This window comes from Salmo salar, chromosome 02 (assembly GCF_965601325.2).
Source record: "Salmo salar chromosome 02, fSalSal1, whole genome shotgun sequence".
In the NCBI taxonomy this organism is placed as follows: Eukaryota; Metazoa; Chordata; class Actinopteri; order Salmoniformes; family Salmonidae; genus Salmo; species Salmo salar.
The window spans coordinates 54039402-54062989 of record NC_138292.1 but is presented as its reverse complement, the minus strand read 5'-3'; the positions used below and the strand labels follow the sequence as shown (position 1 = coordinate 54062989).

The following is a 23588-nucleotide window of genomic DNA, read 5'->3' as shown; positions in this document are numbered from 1 at the left end:
TGGTTAGCTGGTTTTCCATCAGTTGATGTTGGTTTTACCATGTGAAAAAATAACTTATTGACATCTCTAGTTTCTCTGGGTTTTTTTTGTACAAGACTTGTGCTTATATTAATCTCCCTTCCCTTTCTCCGTCCTGCTCCTTTCCAGGGCGTGCTTCAAGAAGCTGCCTCGCATCCTGAGCTTCAACACTATGCGCTACACCTTCAACATGGTCACCATGATGAAGGAGAAGGTCAACACGCACTTCTCCTTCCCCCTGCGCCTCGACATGACCCCCTACACTGAGGACTTCCTCATGGCCAAGGGCGACAGGAAAGAGGGTACGCGTCACTTCCTGCTCCGACAGACCCCCAACCGCATGATTTGGTTCTCATAGGCTCTGTACTAAATTCACTTGTATCACTGTACTAGTCGGTGTGTTTTGAAATTGGGTTGAATAGCAATATGCGGATAATTCCTTTTTCGTAGTCTGTAGAAAGAGGACAAATGTGCAGGTGCTGGATAGAAAAACAAATATATGAAAACAAAGTAATGTCTGCACCTCGAATGGTCGCCAGTGATTTATCGGCGATTTAATATAAAGTTTTTATCCTCTTGGTATCTTCATCTATCTAGCCTATCAGAGGCTAGCTGGACCAATAATTGGAGGAACAGGTTGCTCATTGATGTGGTCCACTATGTCCTACTACAGGTTTCCGGGAGGAGGGTGAGGCTAAGGTGGCGGAGAGCTACGAGTACGACCTCATCGGCGTCACGGTTCACACGGGCACGGCCGACGGCGGCCATTACTACAGTTTCATCCGGGACATCGTCAACCCGCACGCCTACAAGAATAACAAATGGTGTGGAATATCTCTGGCTATACTATTGAAATCAGATCAGTGGGGAATTTAAAAACAGAGGTCTCATGTTATTGCCTTACGATACGATATACTTTAATTGTCCATTTACATGGAAGTTAGTTCATGACAATCCTTTGATTGATATCTGGGTGCTTTTGAATTTTAGGGAATACAACTGACTGTCCTTAACTTAATTTGTTTGCTTATCTCAGGTACCTATTCAACGATGCCGAGGTGAAGCCCTTTGATTCAGCCCAGCTAGCCTCCGAGTGCTTCGGTGGAGAGATGACGGTAAATCCAAAAAAAAAAAGACAAAGCTCCAATGTTTTACTGTTAATTAATACTTTTACATATTTAAATGTTTTGTCTCACCTACATATTTGACTTTTAGACAAAAACGTATGACTCTGTCACCGACAAGTTCATGGACTTCTCCTTTGAGAAGGTCAGTTTCCTTGTAAATCATTTTCTAAAGTTTAAATTGAGTTGAATAAAATGATGGGTTTTAAAGTTGACAGTTTGTCCCGTGTCTCTCCCTCCAGACCCACAGTGCCTACATGCTTTTCTACAAGAGAGTGGAGCTCGAGGAGGAAAATGGCAAGGACTTCAACTTCGACGTTTCTCCAGATCTACTCGAGGTACCCGGCTGGTTGCAATCTCATAGCACTCTCCTTTCTTACATTCTTTATTCTCAAATGTTGAAATACTTATTCTGTGTTTATTTTCTCTACTCAGTGGATTTGGCAAGACAACATGCAGTTTCTCCAGGACAAGAACATTTTCGAGCACACATACTTTGGGTCAGTGACACATTTTTGTACTAGCCATCACGACTGTGCCTTTTCTGAAGCTAGAATGCAGATGTGATATTATTGAGAGTTTATGTTAACAGTACTTTGCTTACTTATGAAATCAAATATGGTCTTGATCTATTAACATATAGTGTAAGTTATGTAGGATGTAGTGTTGCCTTGGTGGATAAACTGGTCTGAGATCAGTGTTGTGACTCTCTCTGTACTCTTACCTACAGATTCATGTGGCAACTTTGCAGCAGCATCCCTAGCACTTTACCAGACCCCAAAGCCATCTCCCTCATGACTGCCAAGGTACGACCACACTCCACTAAAGCTTTATTCTCAACCATAGAACTTAATTTGAAAATCAGCGTTTTTTTTTTAATATTTTTTTTATGGTTTTACCTTAACACTTTTTGAATGTACTTTCCACTCTCACACTTTCTCCTCCTTGGTTACAGCTCAGCACGTCATTTGTCCTGGAGACGTTCATTCACTCCAAGGAAAAGGTGAGACTTCCTTACTGTCAGTGGATGGCTCCCTCTAGTTGCCAGCCTCAATTGCAGTCTGGTTATTTTTCAGCGATTTGTATATTTTTTTTTTTTGCCCTCTGTTTTACAGCGTGGAAGATGGTCTGTAACTTATAGCAAGGGTTTGTCTGAATTTTGTCTGTGTGTTTTCAGCCCACCATGCTGCAGTGGATCGAGCTACTGACCAAACAATTCAACAACAGCCAGGCGGCCTGCGAGGTAAATTGACTGTTTGTTGAAGGACAAATCAGGGACCACATATTGTGCTGAAATGGTTTTCAATCATTAGTGGGGTAATTGCTAACTTCCTGTTTTCATGTGGTCATGGTCTTTCAGTGGTTTTTGGACCGCATGGCTGATGACAACTGGTGGCCCATGCAGATCCTCATCAAGTGCCCCAATCAGATTGTTCGACAGGTGAGAGCCCCAATCAGATTGTTCGGCAGTCACTCACTCACTCACACACACACACACACACACTCATACGCTCTGCCCTGTTGTCCCCCATCAGATGTTTCAGAGGCTGTGTATCCACGTCATCCAGAGGCTACGGCCAGTCCACGCTCACCTCTACCTACAACCTGGAATGGAGGATGGGTACGACTGGTTTCTTATGTACCAATCATCCACCCACTCAATCACTCACAACTGAGAAACATGTTCATTTGTAAGCTTTATAGCGTTAACAATTGATGGCTTACACACACTTTTTTTGTTAGCATTTTTCTCACATGAAACTGGTTTGTGATATCCCATGAGTCTATAACGTGGCTTTTGAGCTGATCGTGTTTTGCTGCCACTAGAGGCGTTGCAGCGTGACATCACCGTGTTGTCTGTGTCATTAGCTGGCTGAAAGGTGCCGCGTGTCACCTAGTTGCCCTAGCACTGTGGGCACTTGGAGAGTTTTGTGGCACAACATTGAGGAAAATGGTCACTAACCAAAGAAGTTTCAATTTATAATGTTCTGGAAAAACTCAGGGAGAACTCCATGTTTAATTCTACTATCACCTGGGCCATGTTCATTAGGGTACTTAACAGAGAACGTTTCAACAGAAAACGAAAATGAGAGTTTCTCATTGAACAAGTCCCTTTGTTTCAGTCCATCTTCATTTGTTTGTTAATGAACATGACCTGACAAGTTGTCTGGTGTCACTTCCTGTGTGCGGCCTGCAGGTCTGACGACATGGACGGGCCGGTGGAGGACATTGGCAGCCGCTCGTGCGTGACGCGCTTCGTCAAGACGCTGCTGTCCATCATGGAGCACGGCGTCAAGCCCCACAGCAAACACCTGACTGAGTACTTCGCCTTCCTCTACGAGTTTGCCAAGATGGGAGAGGAGGAGGTGGGTCGTTGATAACAATAGTCATTTTATAGGAAAATGCTCTTGACACTTTTATCCCAAAGGACTTAAGTGTGTAAAGGTGAGTCCCAAATGGCACCCTATAACCAACAGAGTACTACTTTTGACCAGAGCCTGCTCTCTGAGTGCATACATTTTCAGTATGCGTTCTGTGATTCCTGCAGGGCTTGAACCCCATGACCTTGGCATTACCTCACCAAGATAAATGGCTGAAAGGATTTTTAGAGAACAAGGTTTTTGCTAACAGTCTGTTTTCTCTTTTCTCATACCTCCAGAGTCAGTTCCTTCTGTCCCTACAAGCCATTTCCATCATGGTGCACTTCTACATGGGCACCAAGGGGCCTGAGAATGTAAGTATACACTAGGGGTGTGTGTGTGTGTGTGTGTGTGTGTTTCTGTGATTGGGTGTGTAATGACCTGGTCCCCCCCCCCAGCCCCAGGTGGAGGTGCTGTCTGAGGAGGAGGGAGAAGAGGAGGATGAGGAGGAGGACATCTTATCCCTGGCGGAAGAGAAGTACCGCCCTGCCGCCTTGGAGAAGATGATAGCTCTCATCGCCCTGCTGGTGGAACAGTCCCGCTCTGAGAGGTAGGGCACTGCCGGGCATGGCATAGCACCACTTGGGACACGGGAAAGCAGTCTATGGCACAGGGATTTGACCTGCTACTAACAAAGTCAGATTTGCCAACGTCACTGGACAATTTGAGTCTCACCCAGAACTAGACATTGTTGTGACTAGACAATTTGGTATTTACGTTTGCTGGGTCACAGGAAGTCTTCATAGCTTTGGCACAGCACAACATAGTGTTGGTAATACTGCCCAAAAGTTAGCTAGAAATACTACTGCATATAGCACCCAATTTATACTGTTGTCAGTATCAAATCCTCCCGCTTCTTCATATGTTTAATTTTTTTAATCTTCTTTCTAATCTCCCCCCCCCCCCCCCCTTCAGACACCTGACTCTGTCCCAGAGTGACATGGCAGCCCTGACCGGGGGGAAAGGCTTCCCCTTCCTCTTCCAGCACATCCGAGACGGCATCAACATCAGGCAGACCTGCAACCTCATCTTCAGCCTGTGTCGCTACAACAACCGGCTGGCCGAGCACGTGCGTTTTAACGCGCCCACCAATTCACACACTAACGCACCCACAAACAAACACGTCGCCGTTGTTAATGGCAGACCCTGGCCGTGACCCCGCTCTCCGAGGGTGTCTCGGAGAGTTGGCATATGCAAAAAGCACAGTTGGTATTAATACATGTTTGAAATAGGACAAATATAAGCACCCACCAAATTATTATTACATAGAGGGGCATAAATTCTCCTGTGTTTTATTCCAGATTGTATCCATGCTCTTCACCTCTATCGCTAAACTGACGCCTGAGGTAAGCACTGATGTGAGAACCTATACTTTTAATCCATAATGCTCTGTCTATTGTCCAACTCAATTATTAGTTTGTACAAATCTCAATTTATCCCTCGTGTTCTCTACTTCTTTCTCTCATCCCTCTCTCTCCCACTCCTTGTCTTCACCCCTCTCTCCATCTCCTACTTCTCCTCCTCCAGGCGGCAAACCCTTTCTTCAAGCTGCTCACCATGCTGATGGAGCTGTCAGGTGGTCCTCCGGGCATGCCTTCCTTCGCCTCTTACATACTACAGAGGATCTGGGAGGTACGGTCACACACACACAACATAAAATCTCATGTTATTTGTCACATGCTTTGTAAACAGAGACCGGTACGGGCCCTTCCCAACAGTGCAGATAGAAAAATATAAATAATAACTTGGTACTGGTACCGCGTGTATATAGCCAAGTCGACGTACAAGGTAATTGAGGTAGATATGTCCATATAGGTAGGGGGTAGAGTGACTAGGCACCAGGATGGATAATAAACAGTAGCAGCAGTGTATGTGATGAGTCAAAAGAGTTGGTGCAAAAAGGGTCAATTCAGATAGTCTGGGTAGCTATTTAGCTGTCTAATGGCTTGGGGGTAGAAGCTGTTCAGGGTCCCATTGGTTCCAGACCGTTTGCGTAAATATCTTTGGCAATATTTAGAGCTTTCCTCTGACACCGCCTGGTATAGAGGGCCTGGGTGGCAGGAAGCTCTGCCTCAGTGATGTACTGGGCCGTACGCCCTGTCCTCTGTAGCACCTTGCGGTCGGTATACCAAGCAGTTGCCGTACCAAGCGGTGACGCAACCAGTCAAGATGCTCTCAATGGTGCAGCTGTAGAACTTTTTGAGGATCTGAGGGCCCATGTCAAATCGTTTCAGCCTCCTGAGGGGCAAGAGGCGTTGTCGTGTTGGTGTGTGTGGACCATGTTAATTCCTTAGTGAGGAACTTGAAGCTCTCGACCCGCGCCACTACAGCGTGTCGACACTGCCAGGTCACTGACCTCCCTATAGGCTGTCTTGTCGTCGGTGATCAGGCCTACCACCGTAGTGTCGTCAGGGAGCTTAATGATGGTGTTGGAGTTAGGTGTTGCCACGCAGTCGTGGGTGAACAGGGAGTACAGGAAGGGACTAAGCACGCACCCCTGAGGGGCCCCAGTGTTGATGGTCAGCGTTGCGGATGTGGTGTTGCCTACCCTCACCACCTGGGGGCGGCCTGACAGGAAGTCCAGGATCCAGTTGCAGAGGGAGGTGTTCAGTCCCAGAGTACTGAACTTAGTGATGAGCTTGGAGTGAACCTAGTCACATAGGTTCATCGGATTCATTGTTCTTTATCAAGTTACTTCAATTAAACATAAATGTATCCATACATTTGTCCTTAATTCACTTTATCAAGTTATTTCAGTTGATCTTGACGTCATTGCCTAAAATATTCAGAAACTTATCCTTTTTGTTGTGTGTGTGTTCTCTCCCAGGTGATAGAGTACAACCCTAGCCAGTGTCTGGACTGGTTGGCGGTGCAGACCCCCAGGAACAAGCTGGCTCACAGCTGGGTGCTACAGAACATGGAGAACTGGGTGGAGCGCTTCCTACTTGCCCACAACTACCCCCGTGTCCGCACCTGTAAGAACACTTGTGATGTCTCTGTCTGGAAGTTCTTACGAACTACACTACATGGCCAAAAGTATATGGACACCTGCTCGTCAAACATCTCATTCCAAAATCATGGCCATTAATATGGAGTTGGTCCCCCCTTTGCTTCTATAACAGCCTCCGCTCTTTTGGGAAGGCTTTCCACTAGATGTTGGAACATTGCTGCGGGGACTTGCTTCCTTTCAGCCATGAACATTAGTGAGGTTGGGCATTTATGTTGGCCAATTAGGCTTTCCAATACATCCCAAAAGTGTTCAATGGGGTTGAGGTCAGGGCTCTGTGCAGGCCAGTCAAGTTCTTCCACACCAATCTCGACAAACCATTTCTTTATGGACCTCGCTTTATTTTAATTTAATTTTACCTTTATTTAACTAGGCAAGTCAGTTAAGAACAAATTCTTATTTTCAAGGACGGCCTAGGAAAAGTGGGTTAACTCCCTTGTTCAGGGGCAGAACAGGGGCATTGTCATGCTGAAACAGGAAAGGGCCTTCCCAAACTGTTGCCACAAAGTCGGAAGTACGGAATTGTCTAGAATGTCATTGTATGATGTAGCGTTAAGAATTCCCTTCATTGGAACTAACGGGCCTAGCCCAAATGTGAAAAACAGCCCTAGACCATTATTCCTCCTCCACCGAACTTTACAGTTGGCACTATGCATTGGGGCAGGTAGTGTTCTCCTGGCATCCGCCAAACCAAGATTAGTCATCGGACTGCCAGATGGTGAAGCGTGATTCATCAGTCCAGAGAACAAGTTTCCGCTGCACCACTTCAGCCATTGCTTTGCGTTGCGCATGGTGATCTTAGGCTTGTGTGTGTGGCTGCTCGGCTATGAAACCCATTTCATTAAGTTCCAGACGAACAGTTATTGTGCTGACGTTGCTTCCAGAGGCAATTTGGAACTCAGTAGTGAGTGTTGAAACCGAGGACAGACGATTTTTACACCCTACGGGCACTCGGTGGTCCTGTTCTGTGAGCTTGTGTGACCTACCACTTTGCGGCTGAGCCGTTGTTGCTCCTAGACGTTTCCACTTCACATTAAGGTACTTTTTTTGTTCATCATTCTATTTTCCATAGTATCAACGCTCTTATTAAACAGTGTTGCTGTGCAAGAGGGGCTTTCTCCTCTCCTTCCTGTCGGTCAGGTTGCCACCGGATACAGGGAGTTAAGAAAAATGTGTTTTATTTTTTCCATCTGGGATCTTCTGTATGTTCGTCTGCATACATATTCTCCTCTCAGTCCTTGTGTAATTATTGCACAGTGAGATCAATGGAAGGTTTCTATAAGTGGGTGAACAATCCAACGCTTGGTGAATTTGGCTTCAGAATGAAAGCAAGAGCTGACGTCGAAGGATCAAATAGCGACTTCGCTAGGAATGCTTGGCTGCCACAAGCCCGGTATTGTGTGTAGCAGTGATAACACCAAGTAAATCTTAAATTTATCCAAACTTAACCATATAAATATCCATCAACAAACTTCTTACTGCTTCTCAGACACATTTCCACTTGCTGAACACGTACTTCTTAGATAAAACATACAGCCTCTAAAGACAATTGTTACGTCGTTGCGGTCTCCCAGCCTTTCATGCAATAGAATAAAATAAATGAAGACTCGTACAAAAATAGTGGTATCAGAATAAAAACGTTGACATCAACAATAAAGTTAATTTGAGTGAGTTGCCCTCAAAGATAAATAAGTAAAGAAATACAACAACTAGATGGAACTGCAACGACGTCTGAAAGAAGTGAGATGAATGACGTGTCCATAAAGCAAATGAATTAAGTAAAGATTTCACTACAACACAACGCCACTCCTTCCTGGTCAGCATTTCCATGGTTAAGGTATGTGGTGCTAAGACCCCTGGCCTTGCACAATCTTGCCTGCATCTAGCTGATCTTAGTTGACCGGGCGAAGAAATTTTGACGAACTGACTTATTGGAAAGGTGGCATCCTGCCACGTTTTAAAGTCACCGAGCTCTTCAGTAAGGTCGTTCTACTGCCGATGTTTGTCTATGACGATTACATGGTTGTGTGCTCTGTTTTCTACACCTGTCAGCACCATGTCCACATACTTTTGTGTATATGTATATAGTGTAGGTTACAAAAAGTTGGCCATAAAACAATCCCCGAAAACAGGTTACGTAGGTGCCCTTTTCAACTTGTTTTATTTGTTACTCCCTCTCTCGCTTCCATCCCCACCTCTCACAGAGAACCAACAGAGAGCTAGGTACCACTGCTGTCCACTGCACTCATCCCCATCATTCTCTTCTCACTCTAGCAAAAGAACGATTGTGTGTAGTTAGCCTAGAAATATATATTTTTTAAAAAGACATTTAGGCAAAACGCTGCTCCAACTCTGAATTCTCTTTCTGTCCCTGTAGCGGCAGCCTACCTCCTGGTCTCCCTGATTCCCAGCAACTCGTTCCGCCAGATGTTCCGCTCCACGCGTTCCCTCCACATCCCCACGCGGGACCTGCCCCTGTCCCCCGACACCACCGTGGTGCTCCACCAGGTACGGTTACACTCTGCAATCCTGTCGCCCTGGGTTCAATTAGTGTTAGGTTCTACTCATGGTGCAGACGGATACTGAGAAAAGCTCAGACCAGATTTATCGAACATGAACCATGTAGCAGATATAGTAGAAAGAGTATGTGGCCTTGTCTGTAGCCAACAGGCTGGAGATCAAATGTACGACAATGTATTAAGACGGACACTTTTTACATCGTGCAGGTTTCTCTGATCAAACTAAATGGCGCCCAATCAACAACAAAAATGCGCTGTCACGTGAACAACCAACAGATCCTAAAAACAGGACAGGTCAAAGTAAAATGGACACTATAGAATCTACAATCACAACTGTTGTCCAGGAGTTTCACCCCATTGTCATGATCAGTGGTTTCAAGTTTGTGTCTGTATTTTTGTATCTGTGTAAGTTGATCATAGCGAAAAATCTAATTTCTGCATTACATGTTGATTCTACCCTGATGAAGACGGCTTGTCTGTCGAAACGTTGGACATGAAATTATTGCATCTGAGCTCCTAGAGTGTGCGGCTCTCCTTGAATTTCTTTATATTACCTGTTGTGTAAACACACTGCAAATATGCTCACGATAACTCCTGATGAAGTTGGGTAGCTGATATTCGGAGCTTAAATAGCCAAATTGATTAGTCACAGGAATCAGGACCAATAAAGCCAATGCAACGGCCTGTTTTACAAATGGTGGGCCTACCACGTGTATGGGCATTCACAAAATTCCATGGCTGGTCGACATGGTAGGCTGCACCCCAGTAAGCACCAGCCAAGGTCTTTCTTTTGTTAGTTTTGTTTTGCCTAGGGAGGCTGAGAGGCAAGGACTGGGCCCTGCATGCAAGTTACACAAGCATATATTTATACCCCGACTAGGCGGATTTCCCCTTCTTCTATGTCTAAGATAAACAATTAGCCTCTGTTGCTGGGCGGAAACTATGTCTGTGCCTCTTTGTTAGTGTCCAGAACCTTTGTGGGCCGGTGTGTGTCTGTGTGTGAGAGGGAGCTGCAGTTAGTGTCATTGGGGCCCCTCTGCCCCCCCCCCCCCACCCCCCCCCCTCACAGATGTTTCCTCCCTCTTCAACTATTGTCCTTGCCCTTGTTCCTCAGAAACTAACTTGGCTCAACAGCAACCCGACTGTTGCTGTTTTATCTACTTCCTTAGACTCTTAATATACAGCACTAACAGTGTCGGTCTCAGGTCAGACACTTTCTGTACTTCCCCTTGTCGCTACAATAACACACCAGCTCCAACAACCAAATCCTTAACAAGATTACTACTACCAATGAGCTAATTATACAATTATAATGGGCTCAAGTCAAACGGTTTCCATCATTAGTGACAACGTTTCAACCAATCGGGTCTTGGCAATAATATCCATTTGCTGGTATTTTTTGATCACCTGCTCAGATATCTTGTAGTTTGAAGACTTCAAGTACAGATATTTTATTGAAACTGGGAGAAGTGGATATAATTTACAACCGGTAAAGGAGACTTACTGTATCTTGTCAATACATTGTATTATGTATGTACAACGATTTAGATTGAAGTGTACGTGTTTCACAGGAACTGTTTAGAAGTTGTTTATTTTGTATGAAAATGAAAAATACCGAAAAATATCGAATCTTTCCCTTTGCTCCTGTACCAGGTGTACAACCTGCTTCTGGGCCTGCTGGGTCGGGCCAAGCTGTACGTGGACGCGGCGGTGCATGGGACCACCAAGCTGGTTCAGTACTTCAGCTTCATGACCTACTGCCTCATCTCCAAGACGGAGAAGCTCATGTTCTCTGGTTACTTCATGGACCTGTGGAACCTCTTCCAGGTGAGTGGATTGGGGGGGTTGAAAGGGCTTTGTCTGCTTTGGGAAGAATTGACTGGGCTAAATGAGACTGGGATTAGATTGGCATATTAGCCATTTAGAAGTTAGTCTCTTTGCATTCACTGCACTACACTATAATAACTAAATACAGGCATTTGGTCAATCTCAAGGCATGAAAATGAAGTCTATTAGTTTCATTTAGATTTGTTTGGTTCCTTTTTCTCTTCCTCTGTTGTGTGTTCACCTGTACACACCTTATTGAATAATAACACTAGTGATGGTAATGAAATAATTGAGTTAGGGTAAGTGAACTTCTCTGATCTTTCTCCATGTTTCCCCTCCCCCTCTCTCAGCCCAAGTTGTCTGAACCAGCCATCGCCACGAACCACAACAAGCAGGCCCTGCTCTCCTTCTGGTACAACGTGTGTATGGAGTGTCCCGAGAACGTCCGTCTGGTCGTCCAGAACCCCGTGGTCACTAAGAACATCGCCTTCAACTACATCCTGGCCGACCACGACGACCAGGAGGTACAAATAATACATTTTAGCTGCAAAGCCCCCTAATATAAAAAAATATATATATATATATAAACAAAATGAATCTAGTTTCGAGCAGAGGCAACGATGTCCTAGCAATAGAAACGATACCACTTGGTCAACCGTTGGGAAGCATGACGCTAAATTGGGCAACTTAACCATGTTTGCCAAGTTGCATGATTCTAGCTGAAAAAGGCGATGAGTTATGTGTAGTCCGTCTTTGGCACAGTGCCTCCGTGGCTTAACGATACCATGGAAATGCCATATACTACTGTCCTTTCCAACTGAAGGTTTACCAAATTCCACGCCACTACGTCCAACAGTTCTATAGTTAGAACCTTCAGTGCAAGAAGCGCCTTCCACTGGCAAAGAGAGCGGCCATCTCTGAAACAATTTATGTAAATGTACAAAATGTTACTAGCAAAAACACAACAGCCGAAGAAGAAAGGTAGGCCAGTCGCTAGAGGTGAGTCTGAAAGTCTGCTTGAAATGACTTCCCAACAGGTGGTGCTGTTCAACCGGGGAATGCTGCCGGCGTACTACGGCATCCTGAGGATGTGCTGCGAGCAGTCGCCCGCCTTCACCCGCCAGCTGGCCTCGCACCAGAACATCCAGTGGGCCTTCAAGAACCTGACGCCGCACGCCAGCCAGTACCCGGGGGTGGGTGGTCCGGCTGACTGACTCCTCTGTCCCTTTGTGTATAAAGGGAAGATGACCTGATTTGACTGGGTGCTGGTGTGTGTTGTCTGTCTGTGTGACTGTTCGTCTGTCTTTTTTTCCTCTCTTACTGCGTCAGGCGACTTGTGCCTCTGTAATACTGCCTGTGTCCATGACCCCTCAGGCGATTCATTAGTCCCTTGTGCCTTGTCCAGTATCATCCTCTTCATGAGCAGATCAGATGGATAATAGTAGGGGCTAGGCCTCAGATGTTTCTAGATGGTCTCTCTGACTCCTGTATGAGGTTGATTTGCGTTTTGTCTCTGTTGCCTCTGACTACTTACTGTCTGGTGTGTGTTTGTCCCCCTGCCTCTCTGACCACTGTCTGGGGTGTGTTTGTCCCCCTGGTTCTCTGACCACTGTCTGGGGTGTGTTTGTCCCCCTGCCTCTCTGACCACTGTCTGGGGTGTGTTTGTCCCCCTGGTTCTCTGACCACTGTCTGGGGTGTGTTTGTCCCCCTGCCTCTCTGACCACTGTCTGGGGTGTGTTTGTCCCCCTGGTTCTCTGACCACTGTCTGGGGTGTGTTTGTCCCCCTGCCTCTCTGACCACTGTCTGGGGTGTGTTTGTCCCCCTGGTTCTCTGACCACTGTCTGGGGTGTGTTTGTCCCCCTGCCTCTCTGACCACTGTCTGGGGTGTGTTTGTCCCCCTGGTTCTCTGACCACTGTCTGGGGTGTGTTTGTCCCCCTGCCTCTCTGACCACTGTCTGGGGTGTGTTTGTCCCCCTGCCTCTCTGACCACTGTCTGGGGTGTGTTTGTCCCCCTGCCTCTCTGACCACTGTCTGGGGTGTGTTTGTCCCCCTGCCTCTCTGACCACTGTCTGGGGTGTGTTTGTCCCCCTGCAGGCGGTGGAGGAGCTGTTTAACCTGATGCAGCTGTTTGTGGCCCAGCGGTCAGACATGAGGGAGGAGGAGCTGGAGGACGTCAAGCAGTTTAAGAAGACCACCATCAGCTGCTACCTCCGCTGCCTGGACGGACGCTCCTGCTGGACCACACTCATCAGGTAGCACAGAGCACACACACACACGGAGAGGGAGAGGGACGCACGGAGAGGGAGAGGGACGCACGGAGAGGGACGCACGGAGAGGGACGCGCGGGGAGAGGGACGTCCCTCTCTCTCTGTGCGTCCCTCTCTCTCTGTGCGTCCCTCTCTCTCTGTGCGTCCCTCTCTCTCTGTGCGTCCCTCTCTCTCTGTGCGTCCCTCTCTCTCTGTGCGTCCCTCTCTCTCTGTGCGTCCCTCTCTCTCTGTGCGTCCCTCTCTCTCGTGCGTCCCTCTCCCGGCGCCAGGGAGACGGTGCGGCGCGCGCGCGCACAGAGAGCAGAGACCGGGGCGCCCGCGCGCCGGCGCACACCCCGAGCAGAGAGACGGGGGCGCGCGCGCGCACAGAGAGAGAGACGGGGGCGCGCGCGGGGCGGGGGCACAGAGCAGAGAGACGGGGGCGCGCGCGCGCAGACGAGAGAGAGCGCGGGAGACGCGGGCGCGCAGCAGAGAGAGACGGGGGCGCGCGCGCGCAGAGAGAGAGACGGGGGCGCGCGCGCGCAGAGAGAGAGACGGGGGCGCGCGCGCGCAGAGAGAGAGACGGGGGCGCGCGCGCGCAGAGAGAGAGACGGGGGCGCGCGCGCGCGCAGGGAGACGGGGGCGCGCGCGCGCGCAGAGGGGGAGACGGGGGCGCGCGCGCGCACAGCAGGGGGAGACGGGGGCGCGCGCGCGCACAGAGGGGGAGACGGGGGCGCGCGCGCGCACAGAGGGGGAGACGGGGGCAGCTCGCGCGCACAGAGGGGGAGACGGGGGCGCGCGCGCGCACAGAGGGGGAGACGGGGGCGCGCGCGCGCACAGAGGGGGAGACGGGGGCGCGCGCGCGCACAGAGGGGGAGACGGGGGCGCGCGCCCGCACAGAGGGGGAGACGGGGGCGCGCGCGCGCACAGAGGGGGAGACGGGGGCGCCCGCCCGCACAGAGGGGGAGACGGAGGCGCCCGCCCGCACAGAGGGGGAGACGGAGGCGCCCGCCCGCACAGAGCGGGAGACGGAGGCGCCCGCCCGCACAGAGGGGGAGACGGAGGCGCCCGCCCGCACAGAGGGGGAGACGGAGGCGCGCGCGCCCGCGCGCACAGAGGGAGACGGAGGCGCGCGCACAGAGAGAGGGATGCGCCCGCGCACACAGACAGAGAGAGGGGCGCACACACAGAGGGACGTGCACAGACACAGAGAGGGGTGTGCGCACACAACACGCGCATGCGCACAGAGAGGGACGCATGCGCACAGAGAGGGACGCATGCGCACAGAGAGGGACGCATGCGCACAGAGAGGGACGCATGCGCACAGAGAGGGACGCATGCGCACAGAGAGAGAGGGGGACGCATGCGCACAGAGGGGGACGCATGCGCACAGAGGGGGACACACACAGAGAGAGAGGGACACACACACTCACAGATAGGGGGACACACACACTCACAGATAGGGGGCACACACACACACACACACAGATAGGGGGGGACACACACACACACAGGGGCACCCCGATAGGGGGGGACACACCACAGAGAGGGACACACACACAGAGAGGGGGACACACACACAGAGAGACACACACACACACAGGCACACACAGAGATGGGGACACATACACACACAGAGAGGGGGACACACACACAGAGAGGGGGACACACACACAGAGAGGGGGACACACACACAGAGAGGGGGACACACACACAGAGAGGGGGGGGGGACACACACACAGAGAGGGGGGGGGACACACACACACAGCGAGACACAGAGAGGGACACACACACAGAGAGGGACACACACACACACAGAGAGGGACACACACACACAGAGAGGGACACACACACACAGAGAGGGACACACACACACAGAGAGGGACACACACACACAGAGAGGGACACACACACACACAGAGAGGGAGAGGGGGACACACACAGAGAGAGAGAGAGGGGACACACACAGAGAGGGACACACACACACACACAGAGAGGGACACACACACAGAGAGGGACACACACACACACAGGGACACACACACACACAGAGAGAGAGGGGGACACACAGAGAGAGAGAGGGACACACACACACAGAGAGGGACACACACACAGAGAGAGAGAGAGGGGGGGACACACACACAGAGAGGGACACACACAGAGAGGGACACACACACACACAGGGACATACACACAGAGAGAGAGGGGGACACACACACACACAGAGAGGGAGGGGGACACACACTCACAGAGAGGAACACACACAAAAAGAGGGGGACACACAGAGAGAGAGAGAGGGGGGGACACACACACAGAGAGGGACACACACAGAGAGGGACACACACACACACAGAGGGACACACACACACACAGAGAGGGACACACACACAGAGAGAGAGAGGGGGACACACACAGAGAGGGACACACACAGAGAGGGACACACACACACAGAGGGACACACACACAGAGAGAGAGGGGGACACACACACACACAGAGAGGGAGGGGGACACACACACTCACAGAGAGGGACACACACCACACAGAGGGACACACACACACACACAGAGAGAGGGACACACACACACAGAGAGGGACACACACACACAGAGAGGGACACACACAGAGAGGGACACACACACACAGAGAGGGACACACACAGAGAGAGAGGGACACACACACACACACACACAGAGAGGGAGGGGGACACACACTCACAGAGAGGGACACACACACACACACAGAGGGACACACACACACACAGAGAGGGGGACACACAGAGAGAGAGAGGGACACACACACACAGAGAGGGACACACACACAGAGAGAGAGAGAAGGGGACACACACACACAGAGAGGGACACACACACACAGAGGGACACACACACAGAGAGAGAGGGGGACACACACACTCACAGAGAGGGACACACACACACCCACACACAGAGGGACACACACACACACAGAGAGGGGGACACACAGAGAGAGAGAGGGACACACACACACAGAGAGGGACACACACACAGAGAGAGAGAGAAGGGGACACACACACACAGAGAGGGACACACACACACAGAGGGACACACACACAGAGAGAGAGGGGGACACACACACACACAGAGAGGGAGGGGGACACACACACTCACAGAGAGGGACACACACACACACACACAGAGGGACACACACACACACACAGAGAGAGGGACACACACACACAGAGAGAGGGACACACACACACAGAGAGAGGGACACACACACACACACACACAGAGAGAGGGACACACACACACACACACAGAGAGAGGGACACACACACACACACAGAGAGAGGGACACACACACACAGAGGGAGGGACACACACACAGAGGGAGGGACACACACACAGAGGGAGGGACACACACACACAGAGGGAGGGACACACACACAGAGGGAGGGGAACACTCTCATTTGCCACCAGGATCATGTTCATAAGGCACCACGTTGAAGAAAACGGACTGAAACAGGGACTACCTGGAATGGTCCAATAGGACACAATCATTTGTTGCAAAACGTTTTAAAACATTTTCCGGTGCGTGCCCTAAAACACGGCCCAGATACGAAGCATCTGCAGAGTTTAAAAAAACATGAACACACGGCAACTCAACCAGAGAAACGTCTGATGCCTTTTAGAGAATCATATGGGCGCTGTCTTACTTTTTGAGATGAAAGCAATGTGAAATCCAGAATATGTCCATGATGTCCATGATATAGTGTAACTGTGTTTTGTGTTCTTCCCCAGTGCCTTCCGTGTGTTGTTGGAGAACGATGAAGACCGACTACTGGTGGTCTTCAACAGAGGACTCATCCTCATGACAGAGGTACGTCGAGACCTTCTGCACCAATTATGGTTTTTAGGCTTATATCAAACCATTTCTACATTGCTTCGTTTCACTGGCTTGTATATTATAGTTTGGAGTTAGTTGTGGGGTTGGGGGGTAGTCTCGGAAATCAAGGTTTGGTTAACGGGTTGAAAATGTAAATAATATTAGAGTTGAATGTAGTTTTATTCTCTGTCCAATATAAGATCTTTTATATATTTTTTAAGTTTCTCAATGTAAAGGGTGTCCATAGAGGTTTCTCATGACATCAGCTGTTGCATAAATCGTTACCTGTCATTTGACGTGCCCCTCGCTCCCTCCCCTCTCTCCATCCTGCAGTCTTTAACACCCTACACATAATGTTGGTAGTTTGATGAAGTTTCTTCATTGTGAGCTGTTTCCTGTAAAATAATATTTTACTATAAAGTGTAGGAATGTTCATTTCTTAGGCCAAGGGTTCTAGCATTGGCAACGGTTTGATGTGCCCCTCTCGCTCTCTCTCTCTCTCTGTTTCTGTCTCTCTCTCTTTGTCTCTGTTTCTGTCTCTCTCTCTCTCGGTTTCTCTCTGTCTCTCTCTGTTTCTGTCTCTCTCTCTCTCGGTTTCTCTCTGTCTCTCTCTGTTTCTGTCTCTCTCTCTCTCGGTTTCTCTCTGTCTCTCTCTGTTTCTGTCTCTCTCTCTCTCGGTTTCTCTCTGTCTCTCTCTCTCTGTCTCTCTGTTTCTGTCTCTCGGTTTCTCTGTCTCTCTCTGTCTCTCTCTGTTTCTGTCTCTCTCTCTGTTTCTCTCTCTCTCTCTCTGACTCTCTCTCTCGGTTTCTCTCTCTCTGTCTCTCTCTCTGTCTCTCTCTCTGTCTCTCGGTTTCTCTCTCTCTCTCGGTTTCTCTCTCTCTCTCTCGGTTTCTCTCTCTCTCTCTGCTTCCTGCAGTCGTTCAACACCCTGCACATGATGTACCACGAGGCCACAGCGTGTCATGTGACGGGGGACCTGGTGGAGCTGCTGTCCATCTTCCTGTCGGTACTCAAGGCCACGCGGCCCTATCTGCAGCGCAAAGGTCAGCAAAAGTAAACGTTAAGATTCACCCCCTTGTGAATAAGCCCTGTGTTCTTCTGTCGGAGCCTTCTGTTAACTAGGAGCTCGGTGACTTGCCTTTTTTTTTTTTATTTAGGGACCCTGTAAAAGTCTCTGTACAACCTGTGTTGTTCTCCTATAGACGTGAAGCAGGCTCTTATCCAGTGGCAGGAGAGGATCGACTTTGCCCACAAGCTGCTCACCCTCCTCAACTCCTACAGCCCTCCGGAGCTCCGCAACGCCTGCCTGGGTAAGAACACACAGACAGTTTGGATCATATTTGACCACATTTTCCCCTCTAAACTATTCCACATAGTATATACAATAGAGCTTTGGAACAATTCCAATCACTCAAGGGAATAATACCTGTTGTATGTAATATGAGATGTCACTAGTAGTTCCTGGGTTATTCTGTTCCCCCTCCAGATGTTCTGAAGGAGCTGGTCCTGTTGAGTCCCCATGACTTCCTGCACACTCTGGTGCCCTTCCTGCAGCACAACCACTGCACCTACCACCACAGCAACATCCCCAGTGAGTGACCCCCCCCCCCCCTCCTCCAGCTGCTACACTTAGAGCTTGTCTTATGTACTGACGAAGCTTAATGAGGACAAACGCAAGCAATCAGGAGAACAATGCCGATGATGGATAGTACTACACGGCTATCCTAAGGACCCTGGCTCTGTCTGTAGCCTCTGGTTCTCCAAGTGCAGGCCAGAGTACCGGGGGAGTCTTTGACTGTCCTGGCCTCTCCGTGCCTGAGGCAGCCACTCAACTGTCCTACACATATCTAGAAAGGGACAAAAAACAACATGTATTTACGTTTGTACACAGTGTCCTTTGGGCCTTACCTGCCCTGCAGAGAGAACATCAAGCTGATGGGAGGCAAGAACAACGTCAGGCCTCCCAGACCTGAACTCAACATGTGCCTCCTGCCTTCCATGGTGGAGACCAGCAAGGTGTGTGTCTATGAATAGTACCACTGCTTCATGTCTCTTGGGCAGTTTGTCATTTTCTTAACATAAAGACCATCTTTGGCACCAAGATCATGTCAGGTTTGATAGAACAGTGGTCTTAAGTGCTAAAGAGGAAGTTTATGTTTTAGGGGAAATCGCAGATTGTTGTTGTTGTAAGGGAGGTGGTTGTTGTAAGGGAGATGGTTGTTGTAAGGGAGATGGTTCTCGATAGCTTACCTGGTTAAGTGAAGGTTCATTTAAGATGGAAGAGAATCTGTCCTACCTGGTTAAAATCATGGTTGGATAAGTGGAAACGGTGCCCCGTGGTGCCACCGCTGAAGTTCCCTCTGGGTAAAATAAAGTGGTTTATGTATGCATGTTTTTTTAGCAATTCAAGGTCTGTTCATTTCATGTGTATATTTGCGCTAGTGTGGTATTCCTGCTATCATTGAGAAGGATCATCAACTTCCATATATCTCCTCTCTCTCTCTCAGGGTAAAGATGAGGTGTATGACCGGATGCTTCTAGACTACTTTCTCTCCTACCACCAGTTCATCCACCTGCTGTGTCGAGTCGCCATCAACTGCGAGAAGTTCACCGAGACCCTTGTCAAACTAAGTGAGTGTGTGTGGATGCGTTTCTAATGACTAAAAAGGCTGTCTGTCTGGTTGTGTGTGTGTGTGTTGTATCTGGTGTGCCGCCAATGTGACCATGTCTCTCTGCTCCAGGTGTCCTGATAGCGTACGAGGGCTTGCCTCTGCACTTGGCCCTCTTCCCCAAGCTGTGGACGGAGCTTTGCCAGTCTCAGGTAAATAACACACACTTTCACAAACACTTTAACACACTCACTCAAATACAGTCTCACACACAATACTCGGACACATATGCATACTATTTCTCTCACTTGCAAACACACTTAACACACATCCAAATCTACAAACAAACACACATCAAATTAAACAAACGCACTACTTGTACGTTGTCACCGCCATCTCCCGTGCTGTTCTGTAGTCGGCCCTGGCTAAGACATGTGTGAAGCTTCTGTGCGAGGACCCGGCGTTCGGCGAGTACATCAAGTGCATCCTGATGGACGAGAGGACCTTCCTCAACAACAACATGGCCTACTCCTTCCTCACCTGCTTCCTGCACAAGGTAGCCATTTTGGAGCCATCGCTACCATCCGTTTATTTCAACACTGACAGCCTCTGCTTTAGCCTGTTTTTATAGCGTGTCATTTCATTTATGCATCCAATGTTGACGTGCAACCCTCTACCAAGGTTTCCTGCTAGTCTGAGTCCCAGATCTGTTTTGCCGTCTTGTCAACTTCAAATGACCGCAATGGTGTTGGCAAGACTGCAAAATCTGATCTCGTACTCAGGCTAACCCCTTGCTACTTTAAATACCAAGTCGATGGGCCTTTCGAGTGCATGACCGTACGTGTGTGTGTGTGTCATCTCTCAGGTCCAGAGCCAGGTGCTGTCAGGCCCCAGCTGCGCCAACCTGATCAGTCTGCTGGTGACCAACCTGCTGAACGAGTACCACAGCCTACAGCCCGAGCTGGCCTCGCACCGCCTGGAGCTGAGCAAGACCAGTGGCCTCCTCAACGCTGTCAGTACCCCTTATTCATGCCCTTATTCACGCCTTATTCACATTCTGTTAATGCACTATTCATGCCTTATTCACATTCTGTTAATGCACTATTCATGCCTTATTCACATTCTGTTAATGCACTATTCATGCCTTATTCACATTCTGTTAATGCACTATTCACATGCCTTATTCACATTCTGTTAATGCACTATTCATGCCTTATTCACATTCTGTTAATGCACTATTCATGCCTTATTCACATTCTGTTAGTGCACTATTCATGCCTTATTCACGTTCTGTTTGTGCACTATTCATGCCTTATTCACGTTCTGTTAGTGCACTATTCATGCCTTATTCACGTTCTGTTAATGCACTATTCATGCCTTATTCACGTTCTGCTTGTGCACTGTGCCTTATTCACGTTCTGCTTGTGCACTGTGTGCCTTATTCACGTTCTGTTAATGCACTATTCATGCCTTATTCACGTTCTGTTAGTGCACTATTCATGCCTTATTCACATTCTGTTAGTGCACTATTCATGCCTTATTCACATTCTGTTAGTGCACTATTCATGCCTTATTCACCCTCTACTCGGGCCTTATTCATGCTTACTCGTTAATTCCATAGTCATGCCTTACTAGATTGTCATTCCCTGTTCAAATGCTATTCTCTACTAGATAATCACTTATCTTTTGTCCCTCTCCCTCCCTCTCTTCAGGACCTGCGAGCGTTGGCGTTGATGTTGTCCATCCACACCCCCCAGGCGTTGGACCCGGCTCTGGGTCCGGCCCTGCAGGAGTTGCTGTCCAAGTGTAACGCCTGTGTGCAGCAACGCAGCTCGCTCGAACAGGAGGCCAAGGACCGCAAGGCCAAAGGTACCACACATACAGTATACTGTCACAAACTTGGAAAATGGAAACGCATTGATGGTAGTCAATGTGTGGTGTCTCTTTCAGCCTATTGTCACTTAATAGTGTAAGCAGATAACAGGGTTGGACTATGTGTCATTTAAACTCGTTGGGAAATGATGAATTGAAGTTGGAAGTGCTGATGGTAGTACTACCTGTACACAGATGTAAAGGTTAATCACCTGAGTTTCTTCTCTGTCTCTCAGCGGAGGAGGAGGGCGCCACCCCAGTGAAGCGCCGGCGGATGAGTAGCGACGACGGCCCCGGGGAAGGAACCAGCGCCGGCACCAGCACCGGGGGTGTGACCGTATCCGGACCCACCTCCTCCTCCTCCCACCCCCCATGTGTCGACCTGAAGCCGGAGCACCAGGAGGTACTGACTCCCACCAGCACCTCAGACACAGAGACACGGGACTCCTCGTCCCTCATCGACCCGGGAACCGAGCACGACCCGCCCTCACCGGATCCTACTGCTGCCACCAGTTGCAGCCAACCCCCTGGGGACGCCTCCCCCAAGGAGGAGAAGATGGAGGCTTCCTCTTCCTCCTCTTCCTCATCATCATCCTCTTCCTCCCTCCCGGAGACGGGAGAGTTGTCGTACGGCGGCGGACAGGGGGGGGGGGAGAAGCAGTCGTCTCAGACTCAGCAGGCAGCCATGGCAGGAGCGGAGGAGGAAGAGAGGAGGGAAGCAACGGCGGCAATGGATGAGACAAAGGAGGAGAGGGAGACGGGCTCTAAGACTTGCGGAGGCTCGGCCGCTCTGGCCTCGGAGGACCTGGCCTTCCCATCTGCCCTGGGCCTGGCTGGAGAGGGGCCAGAGGTCCCAGGGTGCAGTAGCCACGCCCCCTCGCAGGCTCTGACGAACTCTGCCCCGCCTCCGGACACTCTGGAAATGCTCTACAGGACAGTGGAGGCCACTATCGCCGTGGTTACAAAACTATTTGGGAAAGGGCCGTGCTCCGCCTCCTCGTGACATCCCCGTTATTGCTCTCAGCACCATGAGCCCTTTTTAAAATCTTTTTTGTCTGTTATTTTTTTCTCTAAATGAATTATGCTATTTCGTTTAACACTTTTCTTTCCCTGTTTTCATCCTTTCGTTTGTTGTTTCCCTTTTCTGTGTGTGTTGCGTTGGCCTCTGCTGATGTGCTTCTGTCAGTTCTTGTGCTCCGGTATGTCACGCGATCACTCCTCCTCAGCTTCAATGGCAGAAGAAGGCTCCAGACAGCATGCTCCCAAATGACTATAAACATGCACAGCCGCCAATCCATTGGACGAAAGAGATCGATGGATCGGCAAAAATAATATTTTTTTTTTACCGATTTCAGAGTTCTCTTTGAAGTGATGTATTTGTTTGAGGTTGTTGTAACGGGGAAAGGTTTACAGGAATTTTAGTCTCTTCTGTATGCAATTTAATTTGATTGCATTTTTACTCTGTATAAAATGGTGTCCTCTGTGCCAGTTTTGTACTTTATGAAAGAGGCAAAAGTTGCCTTGCGTTTTTTCTGTGGTTAATATCCAATACTAAGTTTACCTGTACATTAAAAAACCACAAGAAACTTGATTCTGTAAAGAATCTTCTCTAGTTGTTGCCTGGCGACTATATATATATATATATATATATATATATATATATATATATATATATATATATATACACACACACACATAATGGTGCTTTATTTGACACGATATCTGTGGGTGAAATAAAGCAGACTTGGTGTAACAGTTGGAGCTTTATTTTATTTACTGAAAATACATTCCATAATCTATTGTCATTCTTGCTTCTTCTGGTTGTTTTGTTTCTTTTTTTATTTATTTCGATATAGCATAAATTAATAAAAATTGTTATATGAATAATTATGAACTGAAAACCACAATGAGCTATGATAATTTTTTTTTTCTATAGCGTCCTCGAACATCGTGGATTTAATCTGATTTATTGTTTTAAGGATCCCCCGTACAGCCTTCACCGTGGTCGTAAGGTTTACTAAAATGTTTCCAGACTTATTCCGCTACACGTTACACTGCTGTGAAGAACCACAATCATTTTAATT

At 48.9% G+C, this 23588-nt stretch overlaps 1 protein-coding gene and 2 non-coding genes across 7 annotated transcripts in view; all 3 read left to right on the top strand.

Moving 5' to 3' along the window:
- Nucleotides 1-23095, top strand: part of LOC106585779 (ubiquitin carboxyl-terminal hydrolase 34) — a 62065-nt gene extending 38970 nt beyond the window's left edge. For 3 of the 5 annotated variants that reach the window (XM_014172436.3, XM_082964757.1, XM_014172414.3), the window contains exons 45-78: nucleotides 148-320; nucleotides 692-842; nucleotides 1055-1133; nucleotides 1234-1287; nucleotides 1385-1480; nucleotides 1578-1642; nucleotides 1873-1948; nucleotides 2098-2145; nucleotides 2320-2385; nucleotides 2503-2583; nucleotides 2678-2763; nucleotides 3340-3508; nucleotides 3802-3876; nucleotides 3961-4112; nucleotides 4478-4631; nucleotides 4864-4920; nucleotides 5090-5194; nucleotides 6390-6537; nucleotides 8947-9077; nucleotides 10742-10915; nucleotides 11266-11439; nucleotides 11953-12108; nucleotides 13010-13167; nucleotides 16939-17017; nucleotides 17940-18066; nucleotides 18226-18333; nucleotides 18510-18614; nucleotides 18915-19039; nucleotides 19531-19654; nucleotides 19765-19844; nucleotides 20048-20188; nucleotides 20498-20644; nucleotides 21345-21501; nucleotides 21741-23095. In XM_014172436.3, coding sequence (XP_014027911.3) covers nucleotides 148-320; nucleotides 692-842; nucleotides 1055-1133; nucleotides 1234-1287; nucleotides 1385-1480; nucleotides 1578-1642; nucleotides 1873-1948; nucleotides 2098-2145; nucleotides 2320-2385; nucleotides 2503-2583; nucleotides 2678-2763; nucleotides 3340-3508; nucleotides 3802-3876; nucleotides 3961-4112; nucleotides 4478-4631; nucleotides 4864-4920; nucleotides 5090-5194; nucleotides 6390-6537; nucleotides 8947-9077; nucleotides 10742-10915; nucleotides 11266-11439; nucleotides 11953-12108; nucleotides 13010-13167; nucleotides 16939-17017; nucleotides 17940-18066; nucleotides 18226-18333; nucleotides 18510-18614; nucleotides 18915-19039; nucleotides 19531-19654; nucleotides 19765-19844; nucleotides 20048-20188; nucleotides 20498-20644; nucleotides 21345-21501; nucleotides 21741-22507 — 4588 coding nt within the window. In that variant the 3' untranslated portion in view covers nucleotides 22508-23095. The remainder of the gene's footprint in view (nucleotides 1-147; nucleotides 321-691; nucleotides 843-1054; nucleotides 1134-1233; nucleotides 1288-1384; nucleotides 1481-1577; nucleotides 1643-1872; nucleotides 1949-2097; nucleotides 2146-2319; nucleotides 2386-2502; nucleotides 2584-2677; nucleotides 2764-3339; nucleotides 3509-3801; nucleotides 3877-3960; nucleotides 4113-4477; nucleotides 4632-4863; nucleotides 4921-5089; nucleotides 5195-6389; nucleotides 6538-8946; nucleotides 9078-10741; nucleotides 10916-11265; nucleotides 11440-11952; nucleotides 12109-13009; nucleotides 13168-16938; nucleotides 17018-17939; nucleotides 18067-18225; nucleotides 18334-18509; nucleotides 18615-18914; nucleotides 19040-19530; nucleotides 19655-19764; nucleotides 19845-20047; nucleotides 20189-20497; nucleotides 20645-21344; nucleotides 21502-21740) is intronic. The other 2 variants (XM_014172427.3, XM_082964749.1) reach the window with 1 other exon arrangement.
- Nucleotides 2959-3086, top strand: LOC123739827 (small nucleolar RNA SNORA17). The gene has a single exon (XR_006767946.1). It is a non-coding gene; the product is annotated as a small nucleolar RNA SNORA17 (small nucleolar RNA).
- On the top strand, nucleotides 18740-18868 carry LOC123739772 (small nucleolar RNA SNORA44). Its single transcript, XR_006767925.1, has one exon. It is a non-coding gene; the product is annotated as a small nucleolar RNA SNORA44 (small nucleolar RNA).
- Nucleotides 23096-23588: the final 493 nt, after the last annotated feature.